This window comes from Brassica napus, chromosome A2 (genome assembly GCF_020379485.1).
Source record: "Brassica napus cultivar Da-Ae chromosome A2, Da-Ae, whole genome shotgun sequence".
Taxonomy (NCBI): domain Eukaryota; kingdom Viridiplantae; phylum Streptophyta; class Magnoliopsida; order Brassicales; family Brassicaceae; genus Brassica; species Brassica napus.
In genome coordinates, this window is record NC_063435.1 from 6,172,388 (window position 1) to 6,194,092 (window position 21,705).

A 21,705-nucleotide genomic window follows, 5' to 3' on the forward strand; every position below is an offset into this window, starting at 1 on the left:
TAATGTTTTTATTCGAACAAATTGAATTTCCTGATATTCCACAAAATTGAATTTCCTTGATTTTACATTCTTGGTTGACATTTTTATATGAACCCAATTATGCAGAGATTGGTAATGTTGCCAAATGATGAAACATGTTTTATTGGTTTAATTGGTTTGAGAGGTACAAATACAATTATCAATAAAATTTAATGGGCTTTTTATTCCCTTTGGCTATATGACGGAAGAGCATTAAAATCTTAAACATCTAACTTCTCCTGTATTTGGTAAGATAATAGTCATTAGCATATTCTCCATATATTCTTTATCGAGATGTGTTTGTTTTTTATTTTAAAATTTTAATGATGGTCACATGTTGTTATAATATATAGGGAAATACCAAAATATAATAAAAAGAAAGGGTCCAAACAACTTTCATATGTAGATTTTTTGGGACTCCTTCCCTTTTAATAGTATTGATATAAAATTTATGATTGACATAAAACTAGAGGAACGAAAAATTCATCATCATCTTCTTTTATAACATTTAGATAAATTTTGGATCATATTTAGAATAGAATTATATGAAAAATTTTGAAACCCAAAAATATAATATTCAAAATAAATTGAAAAGGTATCCAAACCCAAGAGGATACAAATATGTAAAATACTCAAATAGATTGCATACTCCTAACTAGAACACCCGAAATTTTGAAATACCAGAACCAAACCTGAGCAAATACTCTAACTAATCATCCATTTTATTTAAGAAAGTTTTATTAAAAAGGTAAATTTCTGTAATAACTTAATAAACCAACCAAAAAACATCTTTTAAAATTGTTAGAAAAAGTAAAAAATATTTTGATCCATGAGCTTCTAAATGTAGTTCCAGTTCCATTTTTCTTTATTTTGTGCAAAAGAAGTAATCTCCTAATCAGCTAATCTTTTTTTCTCTTTACTCATCTTTATCCTTTTACAAGGAAAAATCTAGCTAGGCTATAAAAAGTGCCAGTACATCGACCGGTATACAAAATGTAAGCTAATTTGGTCGTGTTGTATGATGACCTTTTCTCTAGTTTTTTTTGTGTGGTTCATGAAAGCAAAGTTTACATATGAGCGCTGAAGTGTCTTGCACGTTTCATTTTATTAAACGCCAGGTCACTTTGTTTAAAGATTGTTTTATAGGATTCAGCTGACTCGCAGATTAAAGTAAGTTTTAAAAAAATCTCTTGTAAGAAGACTGATATATATTTTAACAATATTCCGTTGAATGGACCTCTCTTATTTTCAGTTGTTGATTCCATAGCAGCCTTTGAATGATTTGTGAGTTTATCATGAATTGCCTTCTTGAAATGTTTGTGTATTCATCCTTATCAATGGCCACTTCTATCTTGTTATTTTACTTGTTGCTCGTTCTCCCTTGCTTTGTTGATTCTGTTTCCTTTAACTTTACTAGCTTCCAACGAGGTGATCCTGGGAATGTTATATACCACGGTGATGCAAGCCTCGATGGAGCGGTGGTGCTTGGTAACACTGGCTATACAAGCCGCGTCGGCTGGGTCACTTATGCTGAGAAAGTGCCTATTTGGAATTCTAGAACTGGTAAGCTTACAAATTTTAATACCAGTTTTTCTTTCATCATCAATACCCGGAACGCAAGTTCTGGAAATTTCGGACATGGGTTATGCTTCTTCCTTGCTCCTGTGGGAATCCAACTTCTTGCGAACTCAGCTGGTGGTTTCTTGGGTCTTTTTAACCAAGTCGAAAATATTACATCTTCGTTTCCACTGGTTCATGTCGAATTTGACACATTCCAAAACGTAGAATGGGATCCTCTGGAAACTGAATCTCATGTGGGAATCAATAATAACTCGCTTGTTTCTTCTAACTACACTTCTTGGAATGCAACCAAACACAACCAAGCTATATGTAATGCACATATCTCCTATGATTCCGTTACTAAAAACTTGAGCGTGTATTGGGCTTATAAGCTAACCTCTGATCCTCGAGAGAATTCAAGCCTTTCTTACATCATTGATCTGGCAACGGTTCTGCCACCACAAGTTACGATCGGATTCTCAGCTACTACTGGAGCGGTTACAGAGGGACATAGACTTTTATCATGGGAGTTCAGCTCAAGCTTGGATAGTGAGAAAGCCTCTATCAGGACAGGACTAATAGTTGGCTTCTCGATCTCTGGGTTTGTTTTTCTGATCTCTTTGGCCATATTTGTGTTGGTTTGGTTGCACAAGAAAAGAAAAAGGAAGGCAAAAGAGATCACTGACTTGATATCTATAAACGAAGATCTCGACAAGGAAGCAGGACCACGGAGGTTCGCTTATAAAGATCTTGTGTTAGCAACCAACAGATTCTCAGCTCAGAGGAAGCTGGGTGAAGGAGGGTTTGGAGCAGTTTATAGAGGATTCTTGAACGAAATAGATTCGTTGGTTGCCGTTAAGAAATTATCTGGTCGTTCCAGGCAAGGAAAGAGAGAGTTTTTGACCGAAGTAAAGATCATCAGCAAATTAAGACATCGAAACCTGGTGCAACTCATCGGTTGGTGTAATGAAAAAGAAGAGTATTTGCTGATATATGAGTTCATGCCAAATGGTAGCTTGGACACTCACCTCTTTGGGAAAAGACCCCATCTCTGTTGGGACGTAAGGTACAAAATAGCTCTCGGTCTAGCCTATGCGCTACTTTATCTTCACGAAGAATGGGATCAATGCGTATTGCACAGGGACATCAAGGCAAGCAATATAATGCTGGACACTAATTTCAACGTTAAGCTAGGTGACTTTGGGCTGGCTCGATTAATGGACCATGACCTACGTTCCCATACAACAGGATTAGCCGGAACTTTTGGCTACATGGCTCCCGAGTATGTAATGACTGGAAGGGCCAGCAAGGAGTCTGACATATATAGCTTTGGCGTTAGTATACTAGAAATTGTCGCTGGAAGAAAGTCCGTTGATCATTCAGAAGAAAACATTGAGGCCAAGAGTCTTGTTGAAAGAGTGTGGGATTTATATGGAAGACAACAACTTATGTCAGCTATGGACGAGAAACTCGGTGAAGAGTTTAATATGGAACAAGCTGAGTGTCTTATTATTGTGGGGTTATGGTGTGGTCATCCTGATAGAAACTCGAGGCCCTCTGTAAGACAAGCGATCCAAGTCCTGAACTTGGAGTCGCCATTGCCAAACCTTCCCCACAAGATGCCAGTTCCTACGTATCACATCTCCCCTACTTCTCTCTCAGTCAGCTCAAGTAGGGGTTCAGTAACGTTCTCAAGTTGTAAAGCTGGTCGCTAACTTTGGACATATTGTCTGGTTCAGTAACCTCCACAATCTTGGAAATTTATGTAGCTTGTTTTGTAATCTTATCAGCTCTTGATATAATGCTTGTACGAGTGAGGAGACATATCTTTGTATGTGCGGTGAAAGTGAACTATGTTGTCTGGTGCGGTTGACGGAGTTAGGGGACGTGGATATAGTTGCGGTTTCTAGCGTTATTAAGTGATTTATATGACTGGTATATTGGTTAGAAATTGGTGCGTTTGGAAAATATTTATGACTAGTTGATTATAAGATATTACAACGGTTTAATAATAAAATATCAATATTAACACATTATACCTTTTTTTATCGGCAACTGAAACAGACAGACTTAACTACTCTTTAAACTATACTGGTAGCTCCACATCAAAAATATATTACGCAATAAAATATAATAATTAATAATAATATAATTAATAACAATATTACATTTATTTTATTTAGATGAAAGTTATAATTTCAATAAAATTTATTTTGGAGATTTATATTAGAATTCTTACAAGAATATTTTGTTTCGTTTATATATGTATATATCTTTATATATGTATATATATATATATATTAATGTTTAAACTATAGCGAATATTTTTGGTTTAAAATTTTATAAGAAAAAAATATGATATTGTTAGTGAATTTAAATAAAAATAGAAAGTGTATATTTATCTTTATTTATAACATTTCAATTCTAAAAATAATAATTTAAAATTTAAAATATTTATAGAAAATATTTATATATTTATTTACGTCTGCAACCGTAAACAGTTGCGGGAACAAACATTTAATTTAAAAAATTTTGGAACAGTTTAAAACGATTTACGAAGTTTTTTTAATGATTATTGCAAAATAGCGATAACCGCTATCGATCTCAAAACTATGTTTACGAGTGGTAGCGGGGTGGGTACCAACTGACGGGAATGGTTTTTCCCCTAGGGAAATAGAGTTTTTTTTTTGTTAACTTATTACTAGACCACAACAGGCCGGCCAGTTGGTCCATCAGCCTCACCGCAGGAGGCGTGGGTCGAACCGGAGATGCCTGGGAGATTGACGTGGTACGCAGACCACCTGTCCTAGAAGCTCCCGGCGAAATAGAGTTAATACCATTGCGAGACAATGTCCCACGTATCACCATTATAAAGATAACATCAAGATACTACATTTGATCTAGTTGAAAGACCGAGAAGAGGTATGTTTCTAAGCTTCCTAATGGCTATTTTTTTATAAATACTACAAGGTTTTTCACCAAACTAGCGATGTTAGGAAATAGTGATCCGCGTCAAGTAAGAAAACGTATATGGGCTAAAAGCCCATCCCTTAATTTCTTACTCTACATTTCCTCTCAGCCACGTCAATATCAAAGACTAGTGATATCTGAAATCTCAGATGAATAGTGAAAACAATAACAAAGAAAACACATGACTATTTTTTTTATCAATAAACAGGCCTGAAATATCAACTTTGAAATTAGTAGTCTACATTTTGAAATACAAAACTAAATTACGAAAATAAAATAACTACAAATATATATATATATATACCTCCGCTTGTAGTTTTAGGAAAAAAATTTTGTTTCAAAATGTAAATAATTTTCATATATCTAGGTAACTTTTACATTTATTGAATACAGTGTGACCAATCAAATTAAATAAACTTATTTTTTTATTGGTTAAATTATATCTAACCTATTTATTATACAATACTTTTTAAAACATAATAATTTTCTTAATCGTTGTTTTTAGCCAAAACTACTTATTTTATAAAACGGGGGGAGAATATATATATATATATATATTGTTACAAAAATGAAAAAAACTCGGGAAATTTGTTCTTTATATCCCTTGTTTCTTTTTGGTCTGGAGAACAAATTAGAATGTGGTGGAACTTGGTTGGAAGTGGTCTTTGCATGTACTTTTTGTAAGTTTTTGGTTCCCACCAGAGATAATATGCACGCTCTACTCTTAACCACCGCAAAGACCGCACGTGACAGTGACTCTACCCCCATTTTTTGGCCAGCTACCACTAATTTTGTATATATGTGTACGTGCGTGCATATGTACATATACATATCAACGCAATGTGTAACGATTGAGAGAGAACATTCATGATAATCTAAAAGATTAGTAAATGAAAATCTTATTTAGAATCTTATCGAAAAGCATGAGAGATTATAGGCTGAGAGGAGTTAAAGATCTTGTTTTTCTATGGAAAAAAATGAAAAACTGTTTTTTTTTCAATTTGGAAAGAAACTAACAGATTGGTTGCTTTATAAATTGTTGCAAAAATAGCTAAAAGAACTCACATCACACACTCACACGTAAGAAAGTTGCATTGTTGCATTGTTGGTTATAAAACAAAGCATCTCATAAGAGCATCTGAGCATGACACTTCTTACTGTTTACGTATTAAATTTTACACGTCACCCCATTTTGTTCGAACTTCCAAATTTCCAATATTGAATCTTTCCTCGCTTTTACAAAAGTGACTATATTATTTAGCTCGTATTATAACAGAGAGAACAGCTGATTCCTTTCGACAAGACCCTAACCTAAGAAGAAGAAAATAAATATTGAAATCTCTAATAACTCTCTGAATGCTCTTACAGCATAAATATTCATCTGATATTTACAAAAAAAACTTCACAAAGCCTATAATATATACTGTTTTGCGTTTATTAATAGGTAGTTAAAAAGTGACTTGGTTTCTATTTAATTACCTCTTTAGTTTTAGTTTTTTTATTAACTTAGAATATCCCAAATCTATAAAAGATTCAGATTCATTTTCAAAGGGGAAATGCAGCCCATTTAGTTTTTTTTTTTGACGTCAGTTATTTTCATTTTTGTCCATTAATTTACCTCTCTAGTTTTTTTTGGGTCAACATTTACCTCTCTAGTTAACTATTACTTATTTCTTGTTTTATCCCTTTATATAATTAAAATCAGAACAAATTAAAGTGTACATGTAATCAAGAAAAAGCATGATTCATAAAATCTAAGGACAATTATTAAATTCAAAAGTGATATGTACGATTATTGCGGCTTTTTAAATAAAAACAATAATAGGTGTTCGACGATAAGATACAATGGATTAGTTCACAATGGGTCATCTCACTACTAATATATATTTAGGTCCTAAGAATTCTTTTTTTTTACGAGTGAGGACGTCTCTGACCGTCTGAGAATGAGTCTTGCTTTTCTTTTCTTAATTGTGAAACTAAACTACATAAACGAATACTATATATACTATGTTCATAAAACACAATAAGATACGATGAAGGACCCACCATAGATACGGTCGTGGGAGGAGTTAGATCGGCCCGTGCCGGTCAATGCGGAGCCTAGTTGAATGCTCACACATCTGTTGTTTTTCGTTCTTCCTCACATGACGCGCTCTAAGTTCTCCACGCGCAATGTGTTTGCCTGTCTGAATCAGAAAAAACTTATTTTCAGATTTCTTTTCATTGTTTATGTCTCCCCTAATATTTTATGTCCTAAACAATTTTGTTATTGGAATCCGTAAAGAAAATTATTCGATATACGAGCACTAGAATATAAAATATGTTGTTGGCAAATAGATGATTTAGATGTATAATTTTGCCGTTTTGGATCATACTAAATGTACAAGATAGTTTTTTGTCAAAATTCACAGTCAAATTTTAATAAAATGTTTTTGACTAAAACTACAATCGAAGGGAAAACTACATTAGGAAAATTCAATAACTTTTTTTTTCTGAAAACGTTGATTTTTCATTGATGTTATGTGACTAAACAAAATTGATACAAAATTCAACAAATTCAACTTAACTAGACAACTTAGTTATTCGTCTTACAAGTTAAATAGCGTGAGAAAGAATTATAATAGGTAGTACGTTGACCTATTTTATAATTGTAGAACATGCAGTACTTGACATAAAATTACTAAATTTGATTAGAAACAATTTGTAACTTTAATTAGCTCATAACAATCTGTTTAGAATAGATAAGTTATACATACTACAAAATTATTTGATATATTCTAGATTAGAGTTTTCATAGTAATAGACGTGCATAAAAATAGCGTTGAAAAACTTAAATACAATTATCACTTAAAGAAATAGATTTTGTTGTTTGCACATGACTTGTGATCAGTCGCAAATCGTAGGTCATATGCTGTTGTTTGTTTTGGTATCACATGACTGATTGCGCAATTATGACACGTATTGCGCGACTAATCGTAAATATGATTTTGAAAATCGCTGAAAATTTAATAAATTAAAAGTAAAATTTCAGATACTTATGAAAACAAAACGAACAACATTGGTTGTAAGTTGTAGATCACAAAACCACAACGAAAAAAACAACAGTTTAGTTACAAATCGCAGCCGTACATCGACGTGGCATGTAAACGAACATGGGCATAGTCTTATTTGCGTATTTTCTAGCCAATTGGTATAACCATTTTAAGATCCGTGTGCTTTCAATCCTAAAATCTACTGGATGTGCGTGAGATGGCGCGTGGTCTCTGAAAGAGGACGTGAAGAGGTGTTGCAAGCAGAGAAAGCACGGTCCCGCGATTCGTGCGGTTCGCTTTCCTCACGATAAGTGACGCACCGACTCACTGCTGACGGCACGTGCGCACGTGACCCCTGCTTTTTGATATTTTCTTTGCTGAATTAATCAGATTAGATTAGTACATTCTGATATTAATTATCTTCTTCATCTAGACAGATCTCAGTGATTAGGTACTATTTTTTTTATTTTGATAACTTTATCTCTAAATTTTATAACTAATATTCTCAGTTGATTAGGTGTGCTGTGTATACTTTTTTTATGTCACATGACCGTAAACTTTAGTTACATTAAGGAAAAATGATTGCTAACTACATGAAGTATTGATCATCACATGGCTAACCATACAAAGTATACTAATGTATACTTAACTACACGAAGTATATGTTATGCATGATAACATTCCTCAACTTAATGATGTTATGTAATTAACATCACAAGTTTAATTTCATTCATCCAAAAAGTGATATAGATGTCAGAGACCGTTAAATACCTCGTTTCATCAATTAAAATATGACCGATCCGACTGTAATTTAACTGAAATTATATTTTAACCCACGTTTTAAGAGCGTAACAATTTTTTTATAAATATCTAATGTACAAAATCAATATCTTTTAACATTTTTTGATATGTAGTGTTTTAACATTTTTATTCTGGTGTATTTGAAAACTATATAATTATATTATTTTTATTTATATTAAATATGTAAGTTATATAAGATATTATGTAATTTTGTTTTTTTTTAATTATTTTAATATGTTTTCTTATGAACTTTTCATAAAATTTATGTAATTCGTTTGATAAATTGTGTGATATATATTTATTTTTTAAATTTTAATTATAAAATATATTTGACGTCAATTTATTGACTCTAACATTTTATTTTCTCAAAACTTATTTGATGTCAATTTAAATCAAATATAATCTCACATATATGATTATTATATATGTACTTTTAATAATAAAATAATCTAAGAATAAGTATATAATATGAAAGTTTTACTAAGTTTAAATGAATGCAATTTAATATAAACAAAATAATGCATTAATTTAATTATGGATGAATTTAATTAATTGTATATCAAACAAATAAGATGTTGGAGTAAGTAAATTGATATCAAACAACTTTTATAATAAAAATTGATCAAATAAATATATATCACACAATTATTCAAAAGAATTACACATATTTTGTTAAAAATTAATAACAAAACAGATTAAGTAATAAAAATAAAAATTAAATAATATCATGTATAAATTTTATATCTAATATAAATAAACTAATACAATTATATAGTTTTCAAATACACTAAAAAATAAAAATTTCAAAACACTACTTATCAAAATTTTATAAAACATACTGATTTAATAAATTATATTTTGTTAAAAATATTCTCACGCTTTTAAAAAGCGGATCAAAATCTAATTTTTGTTTAATTACCATCAGGTACGCCATATTTTAATTGAAAAAATGGGACACTTAAACGGTCTTTGACATCTATATCACTTTTTGGATTAATGAAATTAAAATCGTGATGTTAACCACATAACATCATTAAGTTGAGGGATGTTGCCATGCATAACATATACTTCGTGTAGTCTAGTATACATTAATTTAGTTTGCATGGCTAGCCATGTGATGGTCATTTTTTTTAGTTTGCATGGCTAGCCATGTGATGGTCCTTACATTAATTATAAGTTTATAACATTCGTTTCTTGTGTACATAGTCAAATAATGCACCTACCTCTTTGTTTGGTTAAAAATTAAAATTTATATTTATTTCTTTTTGTAACAACATTAGTTATTTGCATATGGTATTTGCTTTGTTTTTTTCCTTTATGGAACACGTTTATATTTTCGTACAGCCTAGGACACTAATAATTTTGTTTTTAGGTCGATCTTATAATATTAAATTTTCATTCTTCTCTCTTTAGTTTGGAATCAAGATCAGTCTCAAATTTTGTAGTAAATCATATAAAAATTTTATGTTAAATTTGCATTTGTGTTTTTTTCTTGTTTTGTTTATATTTAATGTATTAGGTGGAGACCTGCGCCTTGCGCATGATTAAAAAAATATAAATAAAACTCATATTATCTTAAAAAAAATAGTTCATTATCATTAGTTTATCAATAAACCAAACATGCACTCACACCTGCATTTATAATCTCATCTAGTGTTATTAGGTTGGTATTTACAAATTATTATAAAGGCTAATATATAGTGTGAGTGACTAAGAGTTTAGATATCACCACTATGAATATTTTGTAAATCAGTTCTCCATATGATTTTTTCATCCTAAATTCACGTATCCTTTGAAGCATGATAATTATTATATTATTATTACCAAATATGGGTAAAACTATATAAACAAACAAATTTTGACCAATAATTAAGGTCTTGTATAATCTTATAGATGTAAATGAAAGTAATGTATCATTTCCATTTAGGAACGTTACTAACATCCCAATTACTAATAATTGTAATTTATTAGAAATTTCCATATCTACGAATGATTATAATTTGGCTTTCCAAATCATGTTTGTAATGTACACTCTCGCTAATGGATATTGATTACGGTCAACTAAATGTTCTTACCACACAATTATTTTTTTGATCAGTTAAGTAAATAAGATGAACCGTAGGCATTTTGAATTTTTTTTCATGTAAATCTGTCAATTTACATGACATATTCATAGAATCATGTGGGTCTCCTCATACGCGCTTCATTTGATCTCTAAAACTTAATCTATATAATCATTTCATATACTGCACATAATTTTTTTCTAAATGAAGTTTATGAATAAATACGTTATAGTAACATTAAAAATATTGTTTTTTAGAAATGTTAATATGGATTATAATAGTATATTTAGGATACAAATAATCGATGAAACATGTTTGTTATTCATATATATCGTATTGTTAAATATCAAGCATATGACTATAAACAAAAATGAATGATACGTATAGTTATATGGTCTTTTTATGAAAATAAATGATTCATATAGTTATTGTTAATAATTGGTATGACTAAAGGTATTTCTTGTAATTAGTCTAGTGATTGATGGTTTGATAGTTAAGTATTGTGAGAGAGTCTATGGTGGTGACACCTAAGCAAAATGGCATGTTTGTAAATAATTTACAAAGTAAAGGTTAGATTTTAAAAATGCTTCTTAATTAATAAGTAAGGGATGTTTCTCTAATGGATTTAGGACTTTAACTATTCAAACAATATTGGTACGGTAGTCCTGAAAGAAAATTTTAATGATTATAAAACAGTCTTTCGTTTTAATTTTTTGCCATGATTATATTATGATCTATCTACTTCTCTATTATTTACTCTCTTTTTTCTCTATTATTTACTTAATGTAAAAACCTTTACACCTTTGATCTTTAAACCAAGAATTTTCCATCATTTCATTTGCTAATATTGTATCCTTAACTTTTTTTTGTCAATAACCATGTAAAATACTTTTAGTCAAAAAAATAACCATGTAAATACTGCATTTGTGTTTTGGAAACTTCTGATTTTTTTTTTTGGACTTTTTCTCGTGTAAGAATCGGATCCTATGTTTTGATCCATGATAACCAAATAATGACGTGTAAGAAACCATAAAAATGAAATTAACAAACATGCATATCCCTAAAATTACTATACATAATAGATTACTAGTTTGTTATATTAATATAGACAGTTGTGCAAGTGCTAACCTTTTAATATACGGAAATTTCTGAAGTTAATATCTAAAAAATTAAAAGACTGTGAAAACTAACAATGCTGTGTTAAGGAAACATAATAGTGTTGTTCCCAAAATTACGATGTAAACGCGAATTATAACAGACGTTTAAGAAGATATTGATGGGCTATGTATGATGAAAAGGTAAGTGTTTTTTTTATAACTCATATTTTTGAGGTGTATCCCGGTGTATCTCTCTTTTACACTCTGAAACTTGGAAGTTAAGGTAAGGTTTTATTGTGGTATATGAAGTGCATACTTGAGACTTTGAGAGTAATTAATTGTAGATTGGTGGTGCTTGAGACTGTTTGTTCTGATTTATTGCAAATGCTATATGATTAAGAATATTGGTCAACGTTTTCATATATACTGGAGGAGTTTTCATGCTTTAGAACTTCTTTAATTTCTTTCTTTCTATTTTCTATTTTGTTGATTCCATTAGGACTAGGAGTAATGATGTACTTAAGATATACTTGGGACGAAATATTATATATGCTCAGAGAATAAGCATCATATATATTCTAGGGTTGATAGTCGATATAGAAAGCATAGTATACTTTTATATCTTTTTCGCAATGCTTTTTCTGTTAGCAATATGATTGGTAAACAAACGATAGCCATGGTTAAATCAAGTGGTGCTGATAAGAACGCATTAATTATATCTTTATATTATCTTCATCCTTCTGGTAATATTGGATAAGTGCATACATCCATTTCTGGAATAGAACAAACTATGAACAGTAGGTGAAATTAATGCTGAATTTGCTCGCTAAACAAAAGCCACGTTTTATTGATGGAACCCTACAGCTTTCGATTAACAAGCTTGAAGATGGAGAAATTGGGATATGGTCAATTCCATGATCATCTTTAGCCTATTGGATGTACAACAATAACCCTCGATATCTCTTGTTGACAGCCAAAACTAATGTGGGGAAGTCTTCTTCTTCTGTCGACATGGATAGATAATGTATGCTTAGGCACACAATATTAGATATGCTTGTGGAATAAATATCGTATGTATTTCATATATTCTAGGGTTAATAGCGGATATAGAACATATTTATAGATTTTTCATTGTAATGTCTGACGATTTTCTTATATATAGTGCTATAACACGAGATTGTTATTTTTCATGTTTGTACCAAACAAACTTCTTCTTTGAAAAAATCCGTTCGCATTTTTAATCATCAATATATAGGATTTGACGTGAACAGAAAAATATGAAAATGTCATCTTAAAATTTTCTTTTGACGTTTAAGTTAAGAAATGTTCAAACAAAAAAAAAAACTACGAGTAAGACCACATTATTGGTTAGAATATTAACGAGATAAAGAGATGATGCTAGGTTTGGCCAGGAATGAACACAACTTGCGGTCCAGTCTGCTACTTGACTGAACTCTGAAGTATAACATGACACAAATCTAGTTTTTTAAAATATTATGTTTTTTTTTCTTGAATTATACAGAGGTATCATGGTCTCACAAAAGTGATCCAAACTAGTCACGTGTTGCCACGTGTCGGTTTTCTATCCCTGGTAATGCCAAAATGTTAATTTCCCAGTAGCCAGGATTCGAACTCAGGTGGCGTTACTCACAGCTGTAAATCCTTTACCACTAGAGCTAGAATGTGAGTTGGAGGTGAAATGGTCCAGCTTCGTTTTCAATACGATAAAACATCAAATCTGTCCTGGGTCGTAATTTATGTGGAGGAAGAAGGGTAAAACGAAACTTTAAAAAGAGATGGTAGTGAGTGATGAGAGGGGAAAACAAAAACAGAACCACTTTTGTCATCCCTCAACACCTACATTTGTCTTGCTAGCCAGAAAGAAGATAATACTTGTCCCCACCCTCTCAATCTTTCTATTTTCTATTTTCTAATTATTTCCATTGACAAATATGCAATTTTGAAAATTTTAATTCATGTCTTAAATAAGAAAATAAGAATATTTTTAAGTCAAAATATAAGAAAAATTTAAATAAAAGTAAAATTTCAGAGCCAAGTCCAAACTAATCTTTAGAATTTGTTAAAAGGTGAAATCTTTTACATCTTCCAAAAGATTATGTGTGTAATATGTAGCCTAAGGTATGTATACTATTCTGGGTTTTCATACAAAGATAAAGTAATAACGTTTTTAACGATCAACTATAATGGAATTATAGGAAAACCATATTTTTTTCTTGGTGAAGGTAGTAGACTAATTTTTAGTCTAAGACAATGGACCACTATGGGTTTTATTAAATAAAAGTTATTGAAAAAATTGGAATTCTCATACATAAAACTTTCAAAAATGATTAGTTGTCATAAAATAAAGATTATAAAAACTGAAAAACGTGTTAGAAATTCTTAAAACTAAAACTTCAATAAATATAGGTGGACCAAATATTTATGAATGCAACTCAATAAGTGGAGATGACATAATTATGGATGACCATCGTGATAACCTTAAAAGAAATAATATTTACGGATATTCAAAAAAAATAAATAATTTTCTTATCATATATTCCCTTAAACAGCTAAACCCTAACTTGTCGCCGGGATTTCGTTTAATATAATTATGTTCACTAAAAGACTTGAAGCAAAAGAACAGTAGTGAGAGAAAGTATGAGAGAGATGAGACTCTGTGGTTGACAAACTCTTTTGCTCTCACATAGAAAGATAACTTATTTTCTTTTCTTTTCTTTTTTTTTTCTTTACTTTTCAGTGGGTAGTTTTATAATATTTGGACAAAAGGGAGTTTGTCTGAAGAAAGCTAAAGAGTTTAAAGACCTTAAAGAGTTGTAATGGTTTATGTCTTTGGAGAATCCTGAAGGGTTATGAAGTGAGAGAGAGATAAATAGAAAGAAAAGAAAAAAAAGAGAAGAGAGAGGTTAGAGACATGGTGGGCTCAGGAGGAGATAGAAGCAAAGATGCTGTAGGGATGATGGCACTTCACGAAGCACTTAGGAGCGTATGTCTTAACTCAGACTGGATTTACTCTGTTTTCTGGACCATTCGTCCCCGACCGTACACTCATCTCTCTCTGTCTCTCTGTTCATTAATCTTTCTCTATGTATGTTTCTTTATCTTTTGTTGTTCCTCTTTCTGGTTACAGGAGGGTCCGTGGTGGTAATGGATGCAAGATTGGTGATGAAAGTGGCAGCTTGTGAGTTTTGTCTCTTTCTATCTTTCCTCTGCTTTTGGTAGAAACAGAGGCTGCTCTGTTTCAACTCAAGATCTCTTTCTGAAACAGTTTGTGATTTTAATTTTCAAGGATGTTGATGTGGGAAGATGGGTTTTGTGGAGGAGGGAGAAATGAAGATCTTTGTCTGGAACCAGACATTGAAAGTGAAGATCTTGTCAGAAAAGCTTTCAGCAAGATGTCCATTCAGTTATATAATTATGGAGAAGGGTGGGTGCTGGGTAGGTGGTTATATAAAATAATTATGGAGAAGATAATTAGATTATATAAACACACCCTTAATCACTTCATAATTAGCAAACCTTTCATTAAGATATATATTATATTGTGAATCTTTAACATGATATATGCAGATTGATGGGTAAAGTTGCTTCTGATAAATGTCACAAGTGGGTATTCAAAGAACCATCTGAATCTGAACCCAATCTTGCTAATTACTGGCAGAGTTCTTTTGATGCTGTATGTTTTCTTAGTCTTCCACAGATCTTTAAATATTTGTTATTTTGGTTAGATGAGAAGCTTATGGTTAAGATGGTTAACACCTTTTGGTTGTTCAAAAATTTATTGCAGCTTCCTCCAGAATGGACAGATCAATTTGAATCAGGCATACAGGTCAACAGTCAAACATCCTTTTTACATGTTTTTTTTTTGTTTTTTTTTCAAACTTTGATTTACTGCTCTTGAACTTACCGTAACACTTGTTTAAATGAACAGACAATTGCTGTGATTCAAGCTGGACATGGTTTGTTACAGCTAGGTTCTTGCAAGATTGTGAGTTTTTTTTCCTTTTTATTTTACATTTTCGTATTAGCTGTTTGATTTGGCTATACGGTGTGATCAATCATTGTTTTACTCACTCCAGATTCCAGAAGATCTTCATTTTGTGCTGAGGATGAGGCAAATGTTTGAATCAATCGGTTATCGATCCGGTTTTTACCTTTCCCAGCTCTTCTCTTCAAACCGAACCGGTGCTAGTCCATCCTCATCCTTGGTTCCAAACCAGCAACCTCAGTCTCAGCCTTTAGCTTGGGGATCACACGCTCCATTGTTACCTTCCCCTGGTTATCAGAACCAAACACTACCTGCATCAACAAGATATGGTTTCCTTCAAGAAACCAATGCTCCTCATCCTCAGATGCTTCCTCCAATGGAAGAACATGAAGAAGACATCAAATGGCCCAACGGTTTATCTTTGTTCAATGCATTGACTGGTCGTGCAGACGAAGCTAGTAGACTTCTGTTTAACCAGGAGCAGAACCCGATGAATATCGAAAACCAGAACGAGTTCTTGAGCCTTGAAAGTCATCCTAACAAGTTTAGAAGAAGCTATACATTACCAGCAAGAATGGACTCTTCCTCATCATCAACCTCGCTCGATCAGCAGCCACTAGAGTTTAGGAACAACTCCGGAAGCAATGCAGGAATGTACTCTGATGTTATGGAGACGTTCTTGAGGTGATTTGACAAGTTCAAGAATCATGTTTAAAGACAGATTAAAAAAAGATAACGAAAAGCTTTTAGCTTAATCTGTTTAAGACTGTCCCTTTGTTTCTTTCTTACATCTCCCTCGTTGTTGTTGTTGCTGTTGTAACATATATGTCTGATTGTATCTGCTTTTATGTCAAAACTCTTTTTAACGTTTTAAGATACTTTGTTACGTATCATAAGGATTGTCACTTGAGAAAAATCTGATTCTCTTGGTGTGTTTATGCTTTGTATGTTGGATCTACCCATGAGCATCCGGTCCTCAGTTTGGTTCTAGAGGCTATAGCGGTTTAAGGATCTGTTCGGATATTTTTTAGAAAATTTGATCCGATTTTAGTTTTTCTTTTTTCAGTTTTTGGTTCAGTTTAGGTAATAAAGTTGTGAATCGGTTAATATTAGAGGTAATTTTAAATTTCATTCGGTTCTGGTTTTTGGATTAGTTTAAGATAAAAAGTCAGAAACTTCGATTTTATGAATTAAATATCAAAAAATCTTTTAGGTTTTCGGATAAAAAATTGGATAATTGGATAATTTGAAATATTTCGAATAAAAGTTATTATAGTAATTAGGTTATTTGTGTATTTCGATTTATAATTAATATTTTTAAAAATTGATTATTTTAAAATTAAATATATTTAATATTTATACGCATATAACTTTATATTATAGAAATTTAGGGTACCCATTCAACTCTAGTTCTATTTCAGTTTTTCGGTTATATAAAATTCACTCGGATAGCTAATAGGATCCTAACCCGAACCGAACCTCATTTTTCGGTTCGGTTTTTTGGTTCTGCATAAATGTGTGTAGGTCTAGTTGGATCAACAAAAGTTCATAGCTTTACATGTATACCCCAAGTTTCTCTAACCAAAACCAGTGATCTACATTTAAAGAACTAACAAAGATCCTTAAAAAGGATTTAACACTGTTGTTTAACAGACTCTACTGTAACATCTTCAAGCCAAGCAACAACCTCTTCAATCAACGGTCTCCTTCTAGGGTCACGATCAATGCATCTGCACGCAATCTCCAACATCTCCAAAACCTCATTCTCCTCCACATCATCGCGCATCGTCGCATCGATAAGCTCAGCTTCACGCTTCTCAGCCTTCATCTGAAACACCCTAGACACCAAATCTCTACAGCTCTTCCCTTTACACACCTCCACCGGCCTCCTCCCCGTAACAAGCTCCAAAAGCACCACACCGAAACTGTAAACATCTCCTCTACACGTGGCAATCAAAGACTGGCTATACTCCGGAGGAATGTACCCCAACGTCCCCACCAGATCAGTCGTCACGTGAGTATCGTAAGGCCTAAGCAGCCTGGCTAACCCGAAATCAGCAAGATGAGCTTCGAAGCTCTCGTCTAATAAAATATTAGACGACTTCACGTCCCTGTGGATAACGTTAGGTTCACAGTCTTTATGCAAGTAAGCAAGCCCACGCGCCGCTCCTCTAGCAATCTTCAACCTCACGTCCCACTTGAGAGACGCGTTTGCATCGACACGCTCGTGCAGCCAATAGTCCAAGCTCCCGTTCTCCATAAACGAGTAGATAAGCAGCCTATCGCTCCCGTGCTTGCAGTAGCCTTGAAGAGAGACCAGATTCTCGTGTTCCGCACGCGACAACGCTTCGACTTCCGCTTGGAACTCACGTTCCATCTGTCCACAGTCACCTGAAAGCCTCTTGACAGCTGCTTTCGAGCCGTCGGGTAGATTGGCCTTGTAGACAAGACCAAACCCACCGCATCCGATGATGTTTGCTTGGCTGAAACTGTTCGTAGACTTGAGAAGATCCGCTACGGTCAGGTCTTTGCATCCACAGCTATGGAAGAGAACTATCTTCGACGACGTGGGAGCTTTAGGAGCTTCCTCGTCAACGTCGTTGACTCTATCATTATCAACAGCCTCTTTTCTTGAGAGTCTTAGGAGAATAGCAGCGAGAAGAAGAGTGATCCCCACGGCAAGGCTTATAGTCAATACAACAATGCTACTTCTACCGAACTTTCCATTACCACGCGAAGAAGCACCTTTGGGTTTCAACACATTACTCATGAGAACATCGCAAGGAGAGTCAATGGCGCGGCAGAGTCCCAAGTTTCCTTCGAAGCTCGAGTGAGGGAAACTGTAGAACTGACCACCGGAAGGAATAGCTCCCGTGAGACGGTTATAAGCAACGCTGAACCTAGACAAGAAAGTGAGGCTTTGAAAGGAGAGAGGAATGGAGCCGTTGAGATGATTGTAAGAGAAGTCAAGAAGCTCCAGGTTGTCGAGACGTGAGATGGAGTTAGGTATCTCCCCGGTGAAGTTGTTCCTGCTCAGATCCAGCATGTGAAGCTCTTTCAACCGACCTATCTCGGGTAAGATCGTCCCGTTGAGTCTGTTATTGTTTAAGTAGAGAGATGGAGGGAATCTCGAGACTTGGTTGTAAGGAAGACCGTGAGAGCTTTTGTTTCTCTTCACGTAGAGAGGGATCCCTGAAGAGTCTATCATCTGAGAGTCAGTGCAGTTTAGATGGATCAAGCTCTTGAGATTTTTTAAGGCCACAGGGATTGTTCCGGTTAATGTGTTGTTGGAGAAGTCTATGTAGAAGAGACTCTCCATCTGACCGATCCACTGAGGGATGGCACCGTAGAAGTGGTTCCAGGATAGATCAAGAACCTGGAGCTTCTTGCAGCTCAACAGCCACCTCGGAATGTGACCTCTGAGACCGCAGTTTCCGAGGGCTAAGATGGTGAGGTTGTTGAATCCCGTGACATCTCTAGGCACTTCCTCTCGGATAAAGTTCTTTGAGAGGATGAGAGTTGAGAGGTTTCCGCAATGCTGCAGGACTCTCAATGCTTCTGACAAGTTCATAAAGCTGTTGTTGGATAAGGAGAGGAACAAAAGAGACTTCAAATTCTTGAACGTGTTGGGGATTTTCCCGGTGAACTCGTTTTTCGCCAAGCTTAAGATCTTTATCTTGGAGCAACGGCCGAGAGAATCAGGAAGAGGTCCGGAGAAGTGGTTACTAGCGAGATCAAGAACGCAGAGATCTTGAAACTCGGTGAAGTTGAGATCTATAGAGCCGGTTAACGAGTTGTTCCTAAGATCAAGAACCTTGAGTTTGGAGCATTGAGATAAGCTTGAAGGAAAATGTCCAGAAAACTTGTTGGAGCTTAGGTCGAGGTGTTCAAGGTGAGTGAGGTTACCAAAGACATCTGGTATCTCACCGGAGAACCTGTTCCCGGATAACAAGAAAGACTTGAGAGCAGTGAGGTTACTCAGCTTCTCGCTTAACTCTCCGGATAAGTAGTTGTTGCTTACATTAAGCATCACAAGACTTGTAAACACTCCAAGATTCGATAGATTCCCTGTCAAGAAGTTATGGCTCAAGTCAAGAACTTGAAGCTGCTGCAACATGGAGATCTCTGAAGGCAATTCGCCTTTGAGGTGGTTACGAGAGAGATCAAGTAACTGAAGCTCACTCAGCTCGCTTAAAGAACTTGAAACTTCACCTTCTAACCCCTTTTCAGACAGAACCAGCTTTGTAACTCGACTAGAAACATCATCACAAACAACACCACCCCACTCACAACAGCTTGAATCGTTTAACCAAGATTCAGTAACGGACCTGTTCTTCAACGCTCCTGCGAACTCCCTGAGGGCAGATAAGTCGCTGGGGTGACATGTGAGCGTTGGTTGGCTCAGAGATGAACCAAGAAACAAGACTAGCGATAGAAGAATGATCAACATGACTTAAACCAACAGAGACAAGAGTCTTCTCTAGAGTTAAGGGCTCTTGAAGAAGAGGAAGACTCAGAGAGTCACATGCTCATGTCCCAAAAAGAGTAGAGCTTCCACAACTTGGGATTGAAGCAACATTGTGAAAGCGAATTGAGAACAGCAAAACTTATCTTCCTGAAACCGAATCCCAAGAAAAGAGAGTATGAGAAGAAACTAAACAGACAAGACTTGTAGTAACTAAGACTGCTCACATCCCAAGTGTTATCCAAGACTTGTAACTTAAGCAAAGATACAAACTTTTAAACTTTAAATAAGTCAAAAGAGTAAAGTAAATACCTGTTTAAGCAATTTGGCTAACCAAAAACCCTAAATTGCAAAGCTTTCCAAGATAAAGCTTAGAGCTTTCGAGTTCACAACCGCAACTGAGATAGTGAATGATCTTTTTCTTCTTCAGGGAAACTATTGATGCCGAAGACTTCTGTTCGGAGGGTTTATAGTGTGTGGAAGTAAAAGTGCAGGTCTTTTTCGAGGCGAGACAGGAACAGTCTAAAAAGCGAAACAGAGAGTAGTTGGGGTTTCAAATTTTGTCAATGTTTTAATTTCGAAATTGATTGGAGAAGACGATAGAAAAAAGATTTTTGAGAAGAAAAGGGAGAGTTGTTTCGTTTTCTCAAGAACAGTGAGAGTTGCTATTAGCTTTTGTCCGTGACAGGTCTTGTCTCAAATGTCTTGTGTGCACTTCTCCTTAACTTTTTTTTTTTTTTTTAATTTTACAAATTATAATGGGACGTCAATTAAATTTACTATTTAATTTCTGTGGACAAAATCCTGCACAACTATTTATTACAGCTCACAAGTTTATACTATATTTTAGAAATAATAATCGCTCACACAGTTTGACTGTAATTTGTTTTTTTTCCTTTTAATATTTTACTTATTAAAATGGTTCAGAGATAATGTTATTTTAACTTACCTCCGTTGAGTAAAAACTAAAAACATTAAGTTTCTCGAAATTATCATCGGCATATGCAGACAAAATGTTGTCGTTTGCTTCAAATCTATATTTTTATGACAAATTTTAGTGGGAAACAAACTAAATTTCTAGTTGGAACAAAGTCAACAAAAGTATGTAGTTAGGTCAAAAACTTTTCTTAGAGGCTTTCGTTTTCTTCTATAGTTTGTCGCATTAAGGAAAATAATTGACAAAAGATTAAGGGATCGTTCCGAGTTAATCCGATTATCTAATGATGAAGCTAATAAGTAGTAATAACTCATTTTGTCAATGCGTTGCCCCCAAAATCAATACCAACATGAATTTCTCTAAAAGTAGAAATTAAGCATTGATATCCATAATAACATACTCCCTCCGTTCTTAAATGATCCATGTTTTAGAAAAATATTTTGTTTCTAAAAGATCTATATTTTACATTTTCAATGTATGTAATAATGGAAAATTGTAAATTTCAAAAACATTAATTGTGTTTACTGAATTTTGATTGGTTAAAAATCATAGGAAATAACTAAACACAGAAAATCATACATTTATTATCAAAATTTTAAGTGTTTTCTTAATAAGTGTGAAAATTCTAAAACATAAATTATTTAGGAACAGAGGGAGTATTCCTTTGTAAAGTAATTTTCGTTGACAGATAAATATCGTTTTAGAATTTTAATCAAATTTATTAATTTTATATTATATAATTTTTTTTTTACATTT

At 33.5% G+C, this 21,705-nt stretch overlaps 3 protein-coding genes across 4 annotated transcripts; 2 read left to right on the forward strand and 1 right to left on the reverse strand.

The window, feature by feature from the left end:
- The first annotated feature begins 1,349 nt into the window (after positions 1–1,349).
- Positions 1,350–3,293, forward strand: LOC125584015 (L-type lectin-domain containing receptor kinase IX.2-like). Its single transcript, XM_048751712.1, has one exon. It carries the CDS (start codon positions 1,356–1,358, stop codon positions 3,291–3,293), a length of 1,938 nt encoding a protein of 645 aa, XP_048607669.1. The 5' UTR covers positions 1,350–1,355.
- Positions 3,294–14,125: 10,832 nt separating this feature from the next.
- LOC106390314 (protein RICE SALT SENSITIVE 3-like) lies at positions 14,126–16,421 on the forward strand. 2 transcript variants are annotated; one of them, XM_013830752.3, is made up of 7 exons: positions 14,126–14,601; positions 14,690–14,740; positions 14,849–14,986; positions 15,130–15,235; positions 15,347–15,388; positions 15,491–15,547; positions 15,639–16,421. In XM_013830752.3, exons 1-7 carry the CDS (start codon positions 14,474–14,476, stop codon positions 16,233–16,235), a joined length of 1,119 nt encoding a protein of 372 aa, XP_013686206.2. In that variant the 5' UTR covers positions 14,126–14,473; the 3' UTR covers positions 16,236–16,421. The 2 variants fall into 2 exon arrangements, with proteins under 2 accessions (XP_013686206.2, XP_013686214.2); XM_013830760.3 differs by lacking the exon at positions 14,126–14,601 and having other exon boundaries at positions 14,684–14,740; positions 14,849–14,997.
- Positions 16,422–17,074: 653 nt separating this feature from the next.
- Positions 17,075–20,868, reverse strand: LOC106390327 (phytosulfokine receptor 2-like). Its single transcript, XM_013830771.3, has 2 exons — positions 20,325–20,868; positions 17,075–20,162 (listed from the first exon to the last, which is right to left on the reverse strand). The coding sequence occupies exon 2, from the start codon at positions 19,995–19,997 to the stop codon at positions 17,181–17,183; it is 2,817 nt and encodes a 938-aa protein (XP_013686225.2). The 5' UTR covers positions 19,998–20,162; positions 20,325–20,868; the 3' UTR covers positions 17,075–17,180.
- Between the last annotated feature and the right edge of the window lie 837 nt (positions 20,869–21,705).